Source organism: Mytilus californianus, unplaced genomic scaffold (genome assembly GCF_021869535.1).
Source record: "Mytilus californianus isolate M0D057914Y unplaced genomic scaffold, xbMytCali1.0.p SCAF_7, whole genome shotgun sequence".
NCBI classification, from domain to species: Eukaryota; Metazoa; Mollusca; class Bivalvia; order Mytilida; family Mytilidae; genus Mytilus; species Mytilus californianus.
Genome location: NW_026262723.1, coordinates 16,036,254 through 16,052,366, shown reverse-complemented (window position 1 = coordinate 16,052,366; position 16,113 = coordinate 16,036,254). Strand labels below are relative to the sequence as shown.

General features: G+C 35.6%; 2 protein-coding genes across 6 annotated transcripts in view; both read right to left on the bottom strand.

The window, feature by feature from the left end:
• The window catches only part of LOC127708932 (low-density lipoprotein receptor-related protein 2-like), a 423,265-nt gene that overhangs the window by 16,000 nt on the left and 391,152 nt on the right, over positions 1–16,113 (bottom strand). The window contains exons 12-15 of one of the 2 annotated variants that reach the window (XM_052214138.1): positions 4,934–5,062; positions 4,344–4,469; positions 3,005–3,130; positions 750–875 (exon numbers count right to left, since the gene is read on the bottom strand). In XM_052214138.1, the coding sequence (XP_052070098.1) occupies positions 750–875; positions 3,005–3,130; positions 4,344–4,469; positions 4,934–5,062 (507 nt within the window). The remainder of the gene's footprint in view (positions 1–749; positions 876–3,004; positions 3,131–4,343; positions 4,470–4,933; positions 5,063–16,113) is intronic. The other variant, XM_052214131.1, reaches the window with a different exon arrangement.
• LOC127708934 (low-density lipoprotein receptor-related protein 2-like) overlaps positions 1–16,113 on the bottom strand; it is a 327,071-nt gene that overhangs the window by 301,637 nt on the left and 9,321 nt on the right. The window lies entirely within an intron of this gene.

Below are 16,113 nucleotides of genomic sequence, written 5' to 3'. Positions count from 1 at the left end.
AATTTGTTTCGGGTGATAGGGGATAAACTTCTTGTTGAATATACTCCTTTTATTGATTCCTCCTATGTTATGATGAGTTTTTACCTTTGCATTTTACTTTATCTTCGTCACTACCATCACGACAATCTCCATGCCCGTCACAGATACTGTCTATACGTACACATTCTATTCCATCCGCACATTTAACTCTACCACTTGGACATTGGTATTATAGAAAACAACAACTAGAACATTCCATCCGATTTATAATCGGTATGTCTTGTCGAATATCTTTCACATTTATTTGAACTATGTTTATGACATCCATAACTTGAAGATGGTTCTAATTCAGTCTTCTGTCCAGTTTGGATGTGATTGATAATACTCTTACAATGTTTAACTTACCAAGTCAATAAGTTTATTTTCTATAGCAATATACCTTTCTTTATCATATGTTCAACGTTTTTAACAGTGGTGCGTGGCGATCTTCCTCAAATCTTTATGGTGTAATCATTGATTATAAATAACTATATGACAGGAATGAAGTTGTATACAATATATCAGTTTGAAAATTTTTAGGAAATTATTATTTTGTTTATTATTTAAATGATATACGTGGGAAATTAAGATTGATAATCAAATAAATGTGTTGGTCTAAAAAACTGAATCTCAAAGTCAAGAGCATGCAGATATACACAGTGCTTTACACAAAAAGAAATTGATTAGATATATCTGTACATAAGCAGTAAGTTAAATGTAAAAGAAAATACCTTTACAGGCAACTGCATCTTCATCAGATTCATCATTACAGTCCGTATATCCATTACAAAAATTATCTATGTTTATACACTGATAATTGTCTGCACACTTTTTCTCGCCTGGTTCACAAATTCTATCTGTAATTGACATATACATTCATCACATTAAACACCTTATCAAAATAGCCTGATAATTCAACCTATCCATAAAAAAAGTACAAACAAATGTCACAATATTTACTATGAAAATGTCTCAATCCTGGTTTAAATAAATAGTTTAATATCGTTTAATACCTATTTGAAAACCTTAATAATGTTTAATAAAAGTAGTTCTTATCCGCGAATAACTAAGTTTAACAAATAGTACCAGAATAACATTATGAAAAATGGACTTCAGGAAAATCTTAACAATATTTTTTTGCGTGTCAAAAATACAGATCGGAAAACATTTGATTTTCTACAATGTAGTCAATTTTCAGTATTGAAGTTTTCAATCAGAAAAAACTTTATTCGAACTGAGTCGTCATAAAAATATTTGAACAAAACTGAAAAGTATGCCTTGTTTACAACACTGAGAAAATATATGCCTTTTATTAGTTTTACATCCTCTGGGCTTTGATCCGAAACGGTCATTTTGATCAAAACAAATCTTAAAAGACTGAACAATAAATCACTATTACATTTTCAGTCTTTCAGTTAAATTTTGAATGTATCAAATGCGGTAAATTCAGAATTGTTCAGTCAATGTGCTTGCGGTAAATTATGATCTGTTCAGTCTAAGCTCTAACTTTTCAGTTATTGCTATTAACCATTACACATCAACATCATACGGATTCGTCTGAAAAACTACTGAACAGTACTGAATTAACTGCTAGTATGAACAGTCTTCAATTCACAGCAGTACTTTAGCCTGAAAATTTACTGATAGTCTCAACATGACTTAATACTTTATTGTTCAGACTTTTCAGGTGATGTTAAGACCAACATAGCCATTTCAGACTAAAACTCGGTACTAGAATTTGAAGAATTTATTCCACCAATGCCGTCGACATATTTGTGTGTTTTAATCTATCCAGACGGTATCACAAACCAATTAGTCAGCCTTTTTGTCTTTGTGCTCATATGACATTTCCTTGATGCGATCATTATCATCTGTTAACCCTCAAACATTGTTGACAGCCTGATTCGTCACAACATATGTAATTTCAAGTATCCAATGCTCTTAAACTCTGTCATTGAAATGGATTTATTCAACTACTACTTATGAATTTTGTGTGTCAATGTTCATTGTATGCAATCTGAGTTTTGTGTAGAAGAAATGCTCGCCTCAATACTCATTGTATGCAATCTGAGTTTCAGGTTTTGCATTTTTACCACAAACAGGAGTATGATTGAGGCAAATCTACAGTTTATGTGCCCTGTAATGACGTCATCAGCAGTTATTGTGTTATGTTATGGCTCATAGTAAGTTTTTGTGCCCTTTTATAAACTTTGTGTCTCAATGTTCATTTTATGCAATCTTAGTTTTGTGTAGACAACAATGATGGACGGGGAACGTCGATTAAATGAGAACGGAATGTGTTAACGAAATTATGAACACTACTACTAAAAGAAAATCTCACATTGATATAATAACATTCAAGTACTACAAATTTAAACGGCTTGGGGACTCCGTCATTTTAAAGTTATTTCAATGGAGGACAAAACTTGCTAAAGTTTGTTCTACTTTTTTATTATAATAAGCATTTATATGATATGTGATAAATATATTATAACACGTGGTTTGCCATATCATATGAGCCCTGGTATAATCCCTCGACCCATATAAGCTATCGACTAGCGCCTCGCGTCTATCAACAGAGTCTCGGGATTATACCGGAGCCGATTTAGAAAATGACATGTCATAATCTTTAATTATTTACTCTTGCATATTCAGGATTTTCATCTGAATCATTATTACAAACGGAATAGTAGTAACGTTAATCGTTATTCAGAAGACAAATAAACAATGTAACCTTTTTTTTCTTCTTCAAAAGGATATTTATGTCGTCGGGTTGCAGTCTGGCAGATCTATAACAAAGGCCTCTTTTTATGCATGTTAAAAAGAAATTATGTTTCAGAATTGATTCTCCTCCGATTGTTTAATAACGAAAACATTGCAATGAAATAACAACATGCCAAACTTTTAATGATTTTTTGTCAACAAATCACCATACAGATACACATCCAAATTCTCAAAAACAGAAATCTGACTCACAATATCTCACCTTTACACATATCTTCATTCTCATCAGATTTGTCATTGCAATGTGTGTATTTGTTACATACATTTGATTTATAAATGCATTGTATGCCATCATCACATTTCACATAATCTCTGTCACATTCCCTTGCTGCAAAAAAAAAATGTTATTTATGTTTAAGCAAAAGTGCTTGTTTTTTGTTTTTGTATATCGTCAGCATAGAATCATACTAATTAAATCAATGACATTTATTCTCTAGTTTTAACTAGCTTACATTAATAACAAATATCGTTTTAATATATTTTGAAAAACCGAAGCAAATTGTTAAATTTGAAATACATTTGATCTTCATTTTTTTAATTTTGAATGTGTGATAACCAAGAACATTTGTATTTATTTTTTTTATGAAATTTCAATGAAGATTAAACAGGTATATAGATAAACTCAATCAAAAATATTAAAAAGAAAATTTACAGAAAGTTGCGTCTTTCGGTGCTGGTGATATCAATGAATATGATATTATTAGACGTGAATCCATCATGATATTGGTGTATAGGACAGCAGATTCTATTTGTTCCAGTTGGTTTAACGTATTTGTTTTTACCGTAATTATTAAACTAGTGCATTTGCTTCGCTTAATTTGATTGCTTGTCATTTCAGGTACACATTGCTAGTCAACTAGCTGTGATTTACAAGAGGAGCTTCAGCATGATTTCATATTCCTACCCTACTAACATTGGAAAAAATTACTCATAGGAATATGTCTGAAACCGATTATAGCAATACATTATACCATTCTAAATTTCTTATTTTCTGGAATTCTTTTAAAAAGATCTTTCATATACTGCATATATCCGTTTGTTGTACTGTATTAAAAAATAATAAACCTTATAGTGACCTATACAGTCTTTAAATTGTGTGCAATTTCAAAGTGAACGCGTATAACGTCTGGTTGGTCTTTTCTTCTTCCTGTTAAAGAACAGGAGTCATTGCCGTCTATTGTATGTACTGTTATTGATGTAATACAATGGTGTAGGAGATAGGTGTAATGGTGTTTGGTGTATTGTTTATGTGAGAAGTTTACATCATTCAGGAATTTTCATCATGTAAAAGAGATATTCAAACTCCTAAGTCGAAAACAAAAAGAACATGCCATAGCAAAAATTGACAAACGACAAAATATGCATCAATCTTTAAAAAAAGGAGATGGTGCAAATAAGCCAGAAAAAAAAACGTTCTCGTGCAGGCTGCGAGTTTCACCGTATAAACAGATTTAAATAACGTTGCATGGTTTTAACCTCGCATTTTATTTGCAAAACAATAAGTATGTTGAGACTAAACAGACAGTCGCTTCAAAATATACCTCTACAAACGTCTGGATCTTCATCTGATTTATCTGTACAATCGTCATGGCCGTCACATAAGCTGGATTCACCGATACATTGCAATCCATCAGAACATTTTTTATTGTAATCACTGCAGCTATAATCTTGATATATGTATGCAATGTAAAATATAATCAATATGATAAAATCAGGCATGAAAAGAGTTGCTGCATCAAGCATATAATAGTTTTGCGCCGCTAAAAATAAGTATATGTGATTATAATGATATTTATTCATTTTTTGTTTTTGTTATGAAACTGAGTTTGCTCCCATTAATGCCTCTGTATACACATCTGACACATTATTGTACCCAGTTTCAACATCAATTTTACCAAAACTGATATAAAAACACGGATACATTACCTTGCCAAAAGCTATGTTTGAAAATTGCTGTTTTGTTTAAACATGCAAAACACCGTTTTTTTTTTTTATTTTGATTGTTACCAAAGTATTATGGTATATTGAATATTATTATTAATTTGGCAGATATTCTCTATATCTCCTTTACGATATAAATCAACAATTTTTTTGTTCGAGAAAAAGAGTAAGCAGTTCCTTATTAAAGTACCTCGACAAAAGCCTGGATCTTCATCTGACTTATCGTTACAATCTACATTTCCATTACACAAACTATTTTGTTCGACGACACATTGTTGTCCATCAGCACATTTCCTTTTCCACTCAGGGCAAACATATGCTATACATAAAATTGGAAAACCTATTTAGAATCACATTATTTTAGCTTTTTACATGGTTTTAAAACATGTAATACATAAATATCATACAAATAGTAACAAAAGATCAAAATGTCTAAATGTGGGACTAACTGTCACTGCTCTGTTTCATAAATGAATAAACACCACGTCCTAATGTAAGCCTACTGTCGAAATATAATCATAATATTGTTTGCTAAACAAAAATCCGCCATTTTCCTCCTTAGTTGAAACAAAATTTTCCTGCTATGGTTAATTATATATTACATTTCTGTGAAGTGTTTTGTACACTCTTTATATTTCTTTTTTTTTTGTCGTTTACCTTTTTTATCATGGTGTTATTTGTTTCTTTTCGACTTCTATTTATTGACTTTGCCCTTGATGTAATTTAGCGTTTGGTAAGTTTTTACTTCCTTGTATGAAGTGATTTTTTCTCTCTGGTTTTATGAGATTTTCACTGCGGAGAAGCCATTTATGTTTTCAACAGTTTCGAAAGAAATTATTTAGAATAATCATTCTCAATCGTTTGTCTGGAAAAAAAAAGATAATTGGGAATTAGAATAGATTATTATATATTTTTTTATCTCAAATAATATGTTTTATTTGAAGCGAGAACACAAATTCAAATTATTTGGATCGACAGTTAAATTGTGCATTAAAGACGTTTGGTTCTACTATTTCAATGAAATTTACGGAGGAAATAACCATTTTTATCTCAAACCTTGAAAGAATATATAAGATGGTTAATTGAACAGAAAACCTGAAAGTTGAAGCAAAACAAGACTACTATCAAGTGAATTTAATAATTTTACAAACTCAAGGTTGCATTTTAATCTGGGTGACACATTTGATTGACAGATGGGGCGCAGTCCGAACCTGTACATCAATTGACTTTGAGCCGACTTTATGACTGCTGTCCAAGTTAAAACAAAAAGAAGGCAGACAAGCCAGTTAACTTCATCGGTGGTAAACAAGACCTAGATCTGCCTTTCAAGGGCTGCTACAGACCTACTTACAAGTCTGTTCCAGACCAGACCTGTGAACATAAATGCTTTTGAACGATCCGTATGTGTGTTCAGATCCTGAACTTACATAAGTTAGGTCGGCTTATGAAAGATTGTTGTGCTAGTAATTGTTAGCACTTTTAATATGAGACAGAACCTTTTAAACGATAATTGCATAGTTCTATTTTACAAAACATCAAAGTACTATTCTATTTACCCTGTGACTCAAATTTGTTTTCTTTGATATAAATACAATAATGGTTAACAATTTCGTATTTGTTGATCGTCATATATATATATATATATATATATATATATATATATATATACATACATGAAAGAATAGTATTTTTGTTGGTTAATCCAAATACGTATAAAAAGGTTATATAATGCGTTCGAAAATCAATTTTATATGATGGGATAGTAACAACATTGTTTTGAGTTGCCTCTTTTCCAATTATTTACACTCTCTTCCTAATATTTATTTTCTATGAAATAATTTCATTTTTCAATGTGATTCACTTTGTTTACCTTTGATTCGATTATATTTTCTACGGCAGTGGTATAGTGTTAGGATATATAGGCGTTGCATAAATTTTTTAATCAATTATGAACCTTCTAGCCAATTTCGGCATATTTACCTTTTTATCATACAGCTATAACATTTTTATCAAAAAGTACGAATATGGTAACTTTTGATCGATACGAACACAACGGTTTGTTATAAAAAATATCTCGAGATATCTGAACTACTTTCTTTTAGTGACAGTTTAGTATTTTAACTAAAAAGAGGAAGTGTTGACACTCGAAATTAAGGCGGACAAAACTTTGTAGTCAATGTGTACCAATATCGCTTAGTAAACAAATTTACTGATTAATGATACCGCCATATCATTTATATTACAAACTATAAATATTGAAATCAATACAGGCAATTAGTCAGATCCATCATGAGATTGTGAATAACCAGACTATAGGTCATCCTCATATATACCCTGAATACCATCCGGGCATTACATCCTGCATCCATCAATAATAATCAGAAAAATTATTGCCGCTTTTATAATTTTCAACAGATAACCAAAAGAATAAAAAACACTATTAATAATAGAAAATGATTTGTTTTATATCGGTGATTTTAATCGACAATTGTATAGCTCTGATTGAGTAATCTTAAAAAAAAAAACTGTATCAAACGCTTTACAGAGACACGGCGTCCATTTTCTCTGAACTAGTACACATTCTTTTTAGGGGCCAGCTGAAGCCCACCCCGGGGTGTGGGATTTTCTCGCTGTCTTGAACACCCATAGGGGGCCTTCGGCTGTTTTCTGCTCTTTGGTCGGGTTGTTGTCTCTTTGACATATTCCCTATTTCCATTCTCAATTTTACGTAGCAGTAATAAGTGGTTGGGTACAAAATACGACAATGCAAACGCCAAACCCAAAATAAAACGAACAGACCACGGCAGTAAGGAATTGAAACATTGATTCCTTAAATAAGTAGTCTATTTTTTCTATTACTACTATTGACTCCGGAGTATAAAGTTTTCCAGCATATAAACGTCTCTGTGGAGGACATTCTGGTACTCAGTCAATAGATTAAAGTCTCTGTGCTAGGACATTCTGGTACTCAGTCAAAACGTTCACGTCTCTGTGGTAGGATATTCTGGTACTCAGTCAAAACGTTCACGTCTCTGTGGTAGGACATTTTGGTACTCAGTCAAAACGTTCACGTCTCTGTGGTAGGACATTCTGGGATTCAGTCAATAGATTAAAGTCTCTGTGGTAGGACAATCTGGTTCTCTATCAATACGTTTACGTCTCTGCGGTAGGACATCCTGGGATACAGTCAATAGATTAAAGTTTCTGTGGTAGGACATTCTGGTACTCTGTCAATTCGTTAACGTCTCTGTGATGGGACACTCTAGTACTCAGTCAATATATTAAATCTCTCAGGTAAGACTTTCTGGTTCCACAGTTAATACGTTAACGTCTCTGTGGTAGGACATTCTGGTACTCTGTGAATGCGTTAACGTCTCTGTGGTGGGACAATTTGGTACTAACTGAATAGGTTAAAGTCCCTGTTGTAGGACATTATGGTTCTCAGTAAATAGAGTTACGCCTCTATGGTGGGACATTATGGTACTCTTTAAATGCGCTAACGTCTGTGTGGCAGGACATTCTGGGACTCAGTCAATAGATTAAAATCTCTGTGGTAGGACATTCTGGTACTCTGTCAATACATTCACGTCTCTGTGGCACTCCATTCTGGTACTTACTGAATAGGTTAAAGTCTATGTGGTAGGACATTCTGGTACTTAGTCAACACGTCCACGTCTCTGTGGGTGAACATTCTGGGACTCAATCAATAGAGTAACGTCTTTTCGGTAGAACATTCTAGTATTCAGCCAATACGTTAACGTCTCTGTGGTAGGACATTCTGCTACTCTGTTAATACGTTAACGTCTCTGTGGTAGGACATTCTGGTACTCTGTTAATACGTTCACGTCTCTGTGGTAGCACATTCTGGGACTCAGTCAATAGATTAAAGTCTCTCTGGTAGGACATTCTGGTACTCAGTCAATACGTTCACGTCTCAGTGGTAGGACATTATGGGACTCAGTCTATAGATTAAAGTCTCTGTGGTAGGACATTTTGGTACTCAGTCAAAACTTTCACGTATCTGTGGTAGGACATTGTGGGACTCAGTCAATAGATTAAAGTCTCTGTGGTAGGACATTCTGGTACTCTGTCAATACGTTAACGTCTCTGTGGTAGGACATTCTAGTACTCAGTCATTAGGTTAACGTCTCTTTGGTAGGACAATCTATTTCTCTATCAATACGTTAAAGTCTCTGCGTTAGGACATCGTGGGATAAAGTCAATAGATTAAAGTCTCTGTGGTAGGACATTCTGTTACTCTGTCAATTCCTTAACGTCTTTGTGGTTGGACATTCTAGTACTCAGTCACTAGATTAAATCTTTGCTGTAGGACATTCTGGTACTCAGTTGATGCGTTAACGTCTCTGTGGTAGGACATTCTGATACTCTGTGAATACGTTAACGTCTCTGTGGTAGGACAATTTGGCACAAACTAAATAGGTTAAAGTCCCTGTTGTAGGACATTCTGGTACTCAGTCAATAGAGTAACGCCTCTATGGTGAGACATTATGGTACTCTGTAAATACGTTAACGTCTCTGTGGAAGGACTTTCTGGGACTCAGTCAATAGATTAAAGTCTCTGTGGTAGGACAATCTGGTTCTCAGTCAATAGATTAAAGTCTCTGTGGTAGGACATTCTGGTATATAGTCAATACGATAACTTCTCTGTGCTAGGACATCCTTAGGCGCAGTCAATATGTTAATGTCTCTGTGGTATGATATTATGGTATTAAATCACTTGATTAACGTGTCTGTGTTAGGACATTCTTGGATATAGTCAATACGTTAACGTCTCTGTGGAAGGACATTCTGGGAGTCAGTCAATACGTTAACGTCTTTGTGGTAGGACATTCTAGTACTATGTTAATACGTTAACGTCTCTGTGGTAGGACATGCTGGTACTTACTAAATGCGTTAACATCTCTGTGGTAGGACATTCTGGTGCTCTTTTAATACGTTAACGTCTCTGTGGTAGGACATTCTAATACTCTGTCAATAGGTTAACGTCTAGGTGGTAGGACATTCTGGCACTCAGACAATAGATTAAAGTCTCTGTGGTAGAACATTATGGGACTCAGTCAATAGATTAAAGTATCTGTGGTAGGACACTCTGTTACTCAGTCAACAGAGTAACGTCTCTTTATTAGGGCATTCTGGTATTCAGTCAATCAGTTAACGTTTATGTGGTAGGACATTCTGGTACACTGTTTATACGTTAACTCCTCTATGGTGGGACATTCTGGTACTCTGTCAATTCGTTAACGTCTCTGTGGTAGGACATTCTATTACTCAGTCAATAGATTAAAGTCTCTGTGGCTAGACATTCTGGTACTCAGTTAATACGTTAATATCTCTGTAGAGGGACAATTTGGTACTCACTGAATAGGTTAAAGTCCCTGTTGTAGGACATTCTGGTACTCAGTCAATAGGTTAAAGTCTCTGTGGTAGGACATTCTGGTATTCTGCTAATACGTTAACGTCTCTGTGGTAAGACACTCTGTTTCTCAGTCAACATAGTAACGTCTCTGTGTTAGGACATTCTGGTACTCAGTCAAAACTGTGGTAGGACATTCTAGTACTTTGTTAATACGTTAACTCCTCTGTGGTAGAACATTCTGGGACTCAGTCAATAGATTAAGTCTCTGTGGTAGGACACTCTGTTGCTCAGTCAACAGAGTAATGTCTCTGTGTTAGGACATTCTTGTACTCTGTTAATACGTTAACTTCTCTGTGGTAGGACATTCTGGGACTCTGTCAATAATTTAAAATCTTTGTGGTAGGAAATTCTCGTACTCAATCAAAAAATTAAAGTTTCTGTGGTGGGACATTCTGGTACTCTGTCAATTCGTTAACTTCTCTAGGGTATAGGACATTCTAGGACTCAGTCAATAGATTAAAGTCTCTGTGGTAAGACATTCTGATACTCAGTCAATAGAGTAACGCCTCTGTGGTGGGACATTCTGGTACTCTTTAAATACGTTAACGTCTCTGTGGTAGGACATTTTGGGTCTCAGTCCATACGTTAACGTCTCTGTGGTACATGTAGGACATTCTGGTACTCAGTCAATAGAGTAACGCCTCTATGGTGAGACATTATGGTACTCTGTAAATACGTTAACGTCTCTGTGGAAGGACTTTCTGGGACTCAGTCAATAGATTAAAGTCTCTGTGGTAGGACAATCTGGTTCTCAGTCAATAGATTAAAGTCTCTGTGGTAGGACATTCTGGTATATAGTCAATACGATAACTTCTCTGTGCTAGGACATCCTTAGGCGCAGTCAATACGTTAATGTCTCTGTGGTATGATATTATGGTATTACATCACTTGATTAACCTGTCTGTGTTAGGACATTCTTGGATATAGTCAATACGTTAACGTCTCTGTGGAAGGACATTATGGGAGTCAGTCAATACGTTAACGTCTTTGTGGTAGGACATTCTAGTACTATGTTAATACGTTAACGTCTCTGTGGTAGGACATGCTGGTACTTACTAAATGCGTTAACATCTCTGTGGTAGGACATTCTGGTGCTCTTTTAATACGTTAACGTCTCTGTGGTAGGACATTCTAATACTCTGTCAATAGGTTAACGTCTAGGTGGTAGGACATTCTGGCACTCAGACAATAGATTAAAGTCTCTGTGGTAGAACATTATGGGACTCAGTCAATAGATTAAAGTATCTGTGGTAGGACACTCTGTTACTCAGTCAACAGAGTAACGTCTCTTTATTAGGGCATTCTGGTATTCAGTCAATCAGTTAACGTTTATGTGGTAGGACATTCTGGTACACTGTTTATACGTTAACTCCTCTATGGTGGGACATTCTGGTACTCTGTCAATTCGTTAACGTCTCTGTGGTAGGACATTCTATTACTCAGTCAATAGATTAAAGTCTCTGTGGCTAGACATTCTGGTACTCAGTTAATACGTTAATATCTCTGTAGAGGGACAATTTGGTACTCACTGAATAGGTTAAAGTCCCTGTTGTAGGACATTCTGGTACTCAGTCAATAGGTTAAAGTCTCTGTGGTAGGACATTCTGGTATTCTGCTAATACGTTAACGTCTCTGTGGTAAGACACTCTGTTTCTCAGTCAACATAGTAACGTCTCTGTGTTAGGACATTCTGGTACTCAGTCAAAACTGTGGTAGGACATTCTAGTACTTTGTTAATACGTTAACTCCTCTGTGGTAGAACATTCTGGGACTCAGTCAATAGATTAAGTCTCTGTGGTAGGACACTCTGTTGCTCAGTCAACAGAGTAATGTCTCTGTGTTAGGACATTCTTGTACTCAGTCAATACGTTGACATTTCTGTGGTAGGACATTCTGGTACTCTGTTAATACGTTAACTTCTCTGTGGTAGGACATTCTGGGACTCTGTCAATAATTTAAAATCTTTGTGGTAGGAAATTCTCGTACTCAATCAAAAAATTAAAGTTTCTGTGGTGGGACATTCTGGTACTCTGTCAATTCGTTAACTTCTCTAGGGTATAGGACATTCTAGGACTCAGTCAATAGATTAAAGTCTCTGTGGTAAGACATTCTGATACTCAGTTAATACGTTAATGTCTCTGTGGTAGGACATTCTGGTACTCTGTGAATTTGTTAATGTCTCTGTAGAGGGACAATTTGGTACTCATTGAATAGGTTAAAGTCCCTGTTTTAGGGCATTCTTGTACTCAGATAATAGGTTGACGTCTCTGTGGTAGGACATTGTGGTACTCATTCAATAGGTTAACGTTTCAGTGGTAGTACACTGTGATACTCAGTCAATACGTTAACATCCCTGTGGTAGGACATTCTGGTACTCAGTCAATAGAGTAACGCCTCTGTGGTGGGACATTCTGGTACTCTTTAAATACGTTAACGTCTCTGTGGTAGGACATTTTGGGTCTCAGTCCATACGTTAACGTCTCTGTGGTACATGTAGGACATTCTGGTACTCAGTCAATAGAGTAACGCCTCTATGGTGAGACATTATGGTACTCTGTAAATACGTTAACGTCTCTGTGGAAGGACTTTCTGGGACTCAGTCAATAGATTAAAGTCTCTGTGGTAGGACAATCTGGTTCTCAGTCAATAGATTAAAGTCTCTGTGGTAGGTCATTCTGGTATATAGTCAATACGATAACTTCTCTGTGCTAGGACATCCTTAGGCGCAGTCAATATGTTAATGTCTCTGTGGTATGATATTATGGTATTAAATCACTTGATTAACGTGTCTGTGTTAGGACATTCTTGGATATAGTCAATACGTTAACGTCTCTGTGGAAGGACATTCTGGGAGTCAGTCAATACGTTAACGTCTTTGTGGTAGGACATTCTAGTACTATGTTAATACGTTAACGTCTCTGTGGTAGGACATGCTGGTACTTACTAAATGCGTTAACATCTCTGTGGTAGGACATTCTGGTGCTCTTTTAATACGTTAACGTCTCTGTGGTAGGACATTCTAATACTCTGTCAATAGGTTAACGTCTAGGTGGTAGGACATTCTGGCACTCAGACAATAGATTAAAGTCTCTGTGGTAGAACATTATGGGACTCAGTCAATAGATTAAAGTATCTGTGGTAGGACACTCTGTTACTCAGTCAACAGAGTAACGTCTCTTTATTAGGGCATTCTGGTATTCAGTCAATCAGTTAACGTTTATGTGGTAGGACATTCTGGTACACTGTTTATACGTTAACTCCTCTATGGTGGGACATTCTGGTACTCTGTCAATTCGTTAACGTCTCTGTGGTAGGACATTCTATTACTCAGTCAATAGATTAAAGTCTCTGTGGCTAGACATTCTGGTACTCAGTTAATACGTTAATATCTCTGTAGAGGGACAATTTGGTACTCACTGAATAGGTTAAAGTCCCTGTTGTAGGACATTCTGGTACTCAGTCAATAGGTTAAAGTCTCTGTGGTAGGACATTCTGGTATTCTGCTAATACGTTAACGTCTCTGTGGTAAGACACTCTGTTTCTCAGTCAACATAGTAACGTCTCTGTGTTAGGACATTCTGGTACTCAGTCAAAACTGTGGTAGGACATTCTAGTACTTTGTTAATACGTTAACTCCTCTGTGGTAGAACATTCTGGGACTCAGTCAATAGATTAAGTCTCTGTGGTAGGACACTATGTTGCTCAGTCAACAGAGTAATGTCTCTGTGTTAGGACATTCTTGTACTCAGTCAATACGTTGACATTTCTGTGGTAGGACATTCTGGTACTCTGTTAATACGTTAACTTCTCTGTGGTAGGACATTCTGGGACTCTGTCAATAATTTAAAATCTTTGTGGTAGGAAATTCTCGTACTCAATCAAAAAATTAAAGTTTCTGTGGTGGGACATTCTGGTACTCTGTCAATTCGTTAACTTCTCTAGGGTATAGGACATTCTAGGACTCAGTCAATAGATTAAAGTCTCTGTGGTAAGACATTCTGATACTCAGTTAATACGTTAATGTCTCTGTGGTAGGACATTCTGGTACTCTGTGAATTTGTTAATGTCTCTGTAGAGGGACAATTTGGTACTCATTGAATAGGTTAAAGTCCCTGTTTTAGGGCATTCTTGTACTCAGATAATAGGTTGACGTCTCTGTGGTAGGACATTCTGGTACTCATTCAATAGGTTAACGTTTCAGTGGTAGTACACTGTGATACTCAGTCAATACGTTAACATCCCTGTGGTAGGACATTCTGGTACTCAGTCAATAGAGTAACGCCTCTGTGGTGGGACATTCTGGTACTCTTTAAATACGTTAACGTCTCTGTGGTAGGACATTTTGGGTCTCAGTCCATACGTTAACGTCTCTGTGGTACATGTAGGACATTCTGGTATTCTGCTAATACGTTAAAGTCACTGTGGTAGGACATTCTGGTACTCAGACAATAGATTAAAGTCTCTGTGGTAGGACACTCTGTTACTCAGTCCACAGAGTAACGTCTCTGTGTTAGGACATTCTGGTACTCAGGCAAAACGTTAACGTTTCTGTCGTAGGACATTCTAGTACTTTGTTAATACGTTAACTCCTTTGTGGTTGGACATTCTTGGACTCTGTCAATAGAGTAACGTCTCTGTGGTAGGACATTATGGTACTCAGTCAATAGATTATAGTCTTTGTTTTATGACATTCTGGTACTCAGTCAAAAAATTAAAGTCTCTGTGGTAAGACATTCTGGTAGTCAGTTAATACGTTAAAGTCTCTGTGGTAGGATATTATGGTACTCACTGAATACGTTAATGTCCCAGTGGTAGGACAATTTGGTACTCACTGAATAGGTTAACGTCTCAGTGGTAGGAAACTGTGATACTCAGTCAATACGTTAACATCCTTGTGGTAGGACATTCTGGTACTCGGTCAATAGAGTTAGGCCTCTGTGATGGGACATTCTGTAACCCTGTAAATATGTTACCGTCTCTGTAGTAGGACGTTTTGGGATTCAGTCAATACGTTAACGTCTCTGTGGTAGGACATTCTGGTATTCTGCTAATACGTTAACGTTTCTGTGGTAGGACATTCTGGTACTCTGTTAATACGTTAACCTCTCTGTGGTAGGACATTCTTGGACTCAGTCAATAGGTTAAAGTCTCTGTGGTAGGACAATATGGTACTCAGTCAAACCAGAATATATCGGAAATGAACAATTTTCGTTTCTCAATCGAATCAAAAATAATTGTTAATATGTGTTAATATAACCTATGAATTATGAAAGAATACTTGCCTAAACTAATTATTTTTGGATATAACAACATCTCTCGAAATATACATGGCTTATGTAAGCATTAGGAAAAAGTAGTTGAAATATACATGTCCTTTATGTTACTTCTATTACCCCGAGGACTATTTATATAGATTTCAATGATGATATTTGTTATTGTACGATTGATATTTCATTGTTTTGATTTTCGTTGATAAACATAAATATAAGGGGACGTGGTATGAGACAACTATCCACCAACGTTCAAAAATGAAGTGGATGTTAGCAATTACAGTTAAGCGTACGGCCTTCAACAATGAGAAAAAAACATACCGTATAGTTGGCTATGACATGTATAAAAGTCCCCGACATGAATAATATGAAACCAGTCAATTGCTAAAACTAATGGCCTAATTTATAACAGAACACATATGACAGACATTAACTAACGGCAATCACTGAAAACCATGATGCTGACTTAGGACTGGCACATAAAAAATGTGGCTGGGTTAAACATGTTTGTGAGCGCTCAGCCCTCCCCTAACCTTGGACAGTGGTTTTTATATAAGTTAGTGTGTTATTTAAATAATAATGAATAATAAATAATAGTGGGTCTAGGTTAATGTGGTGCTAAATTTGAATTTTGAAATATACATTGCACTCTATAATTAAGTT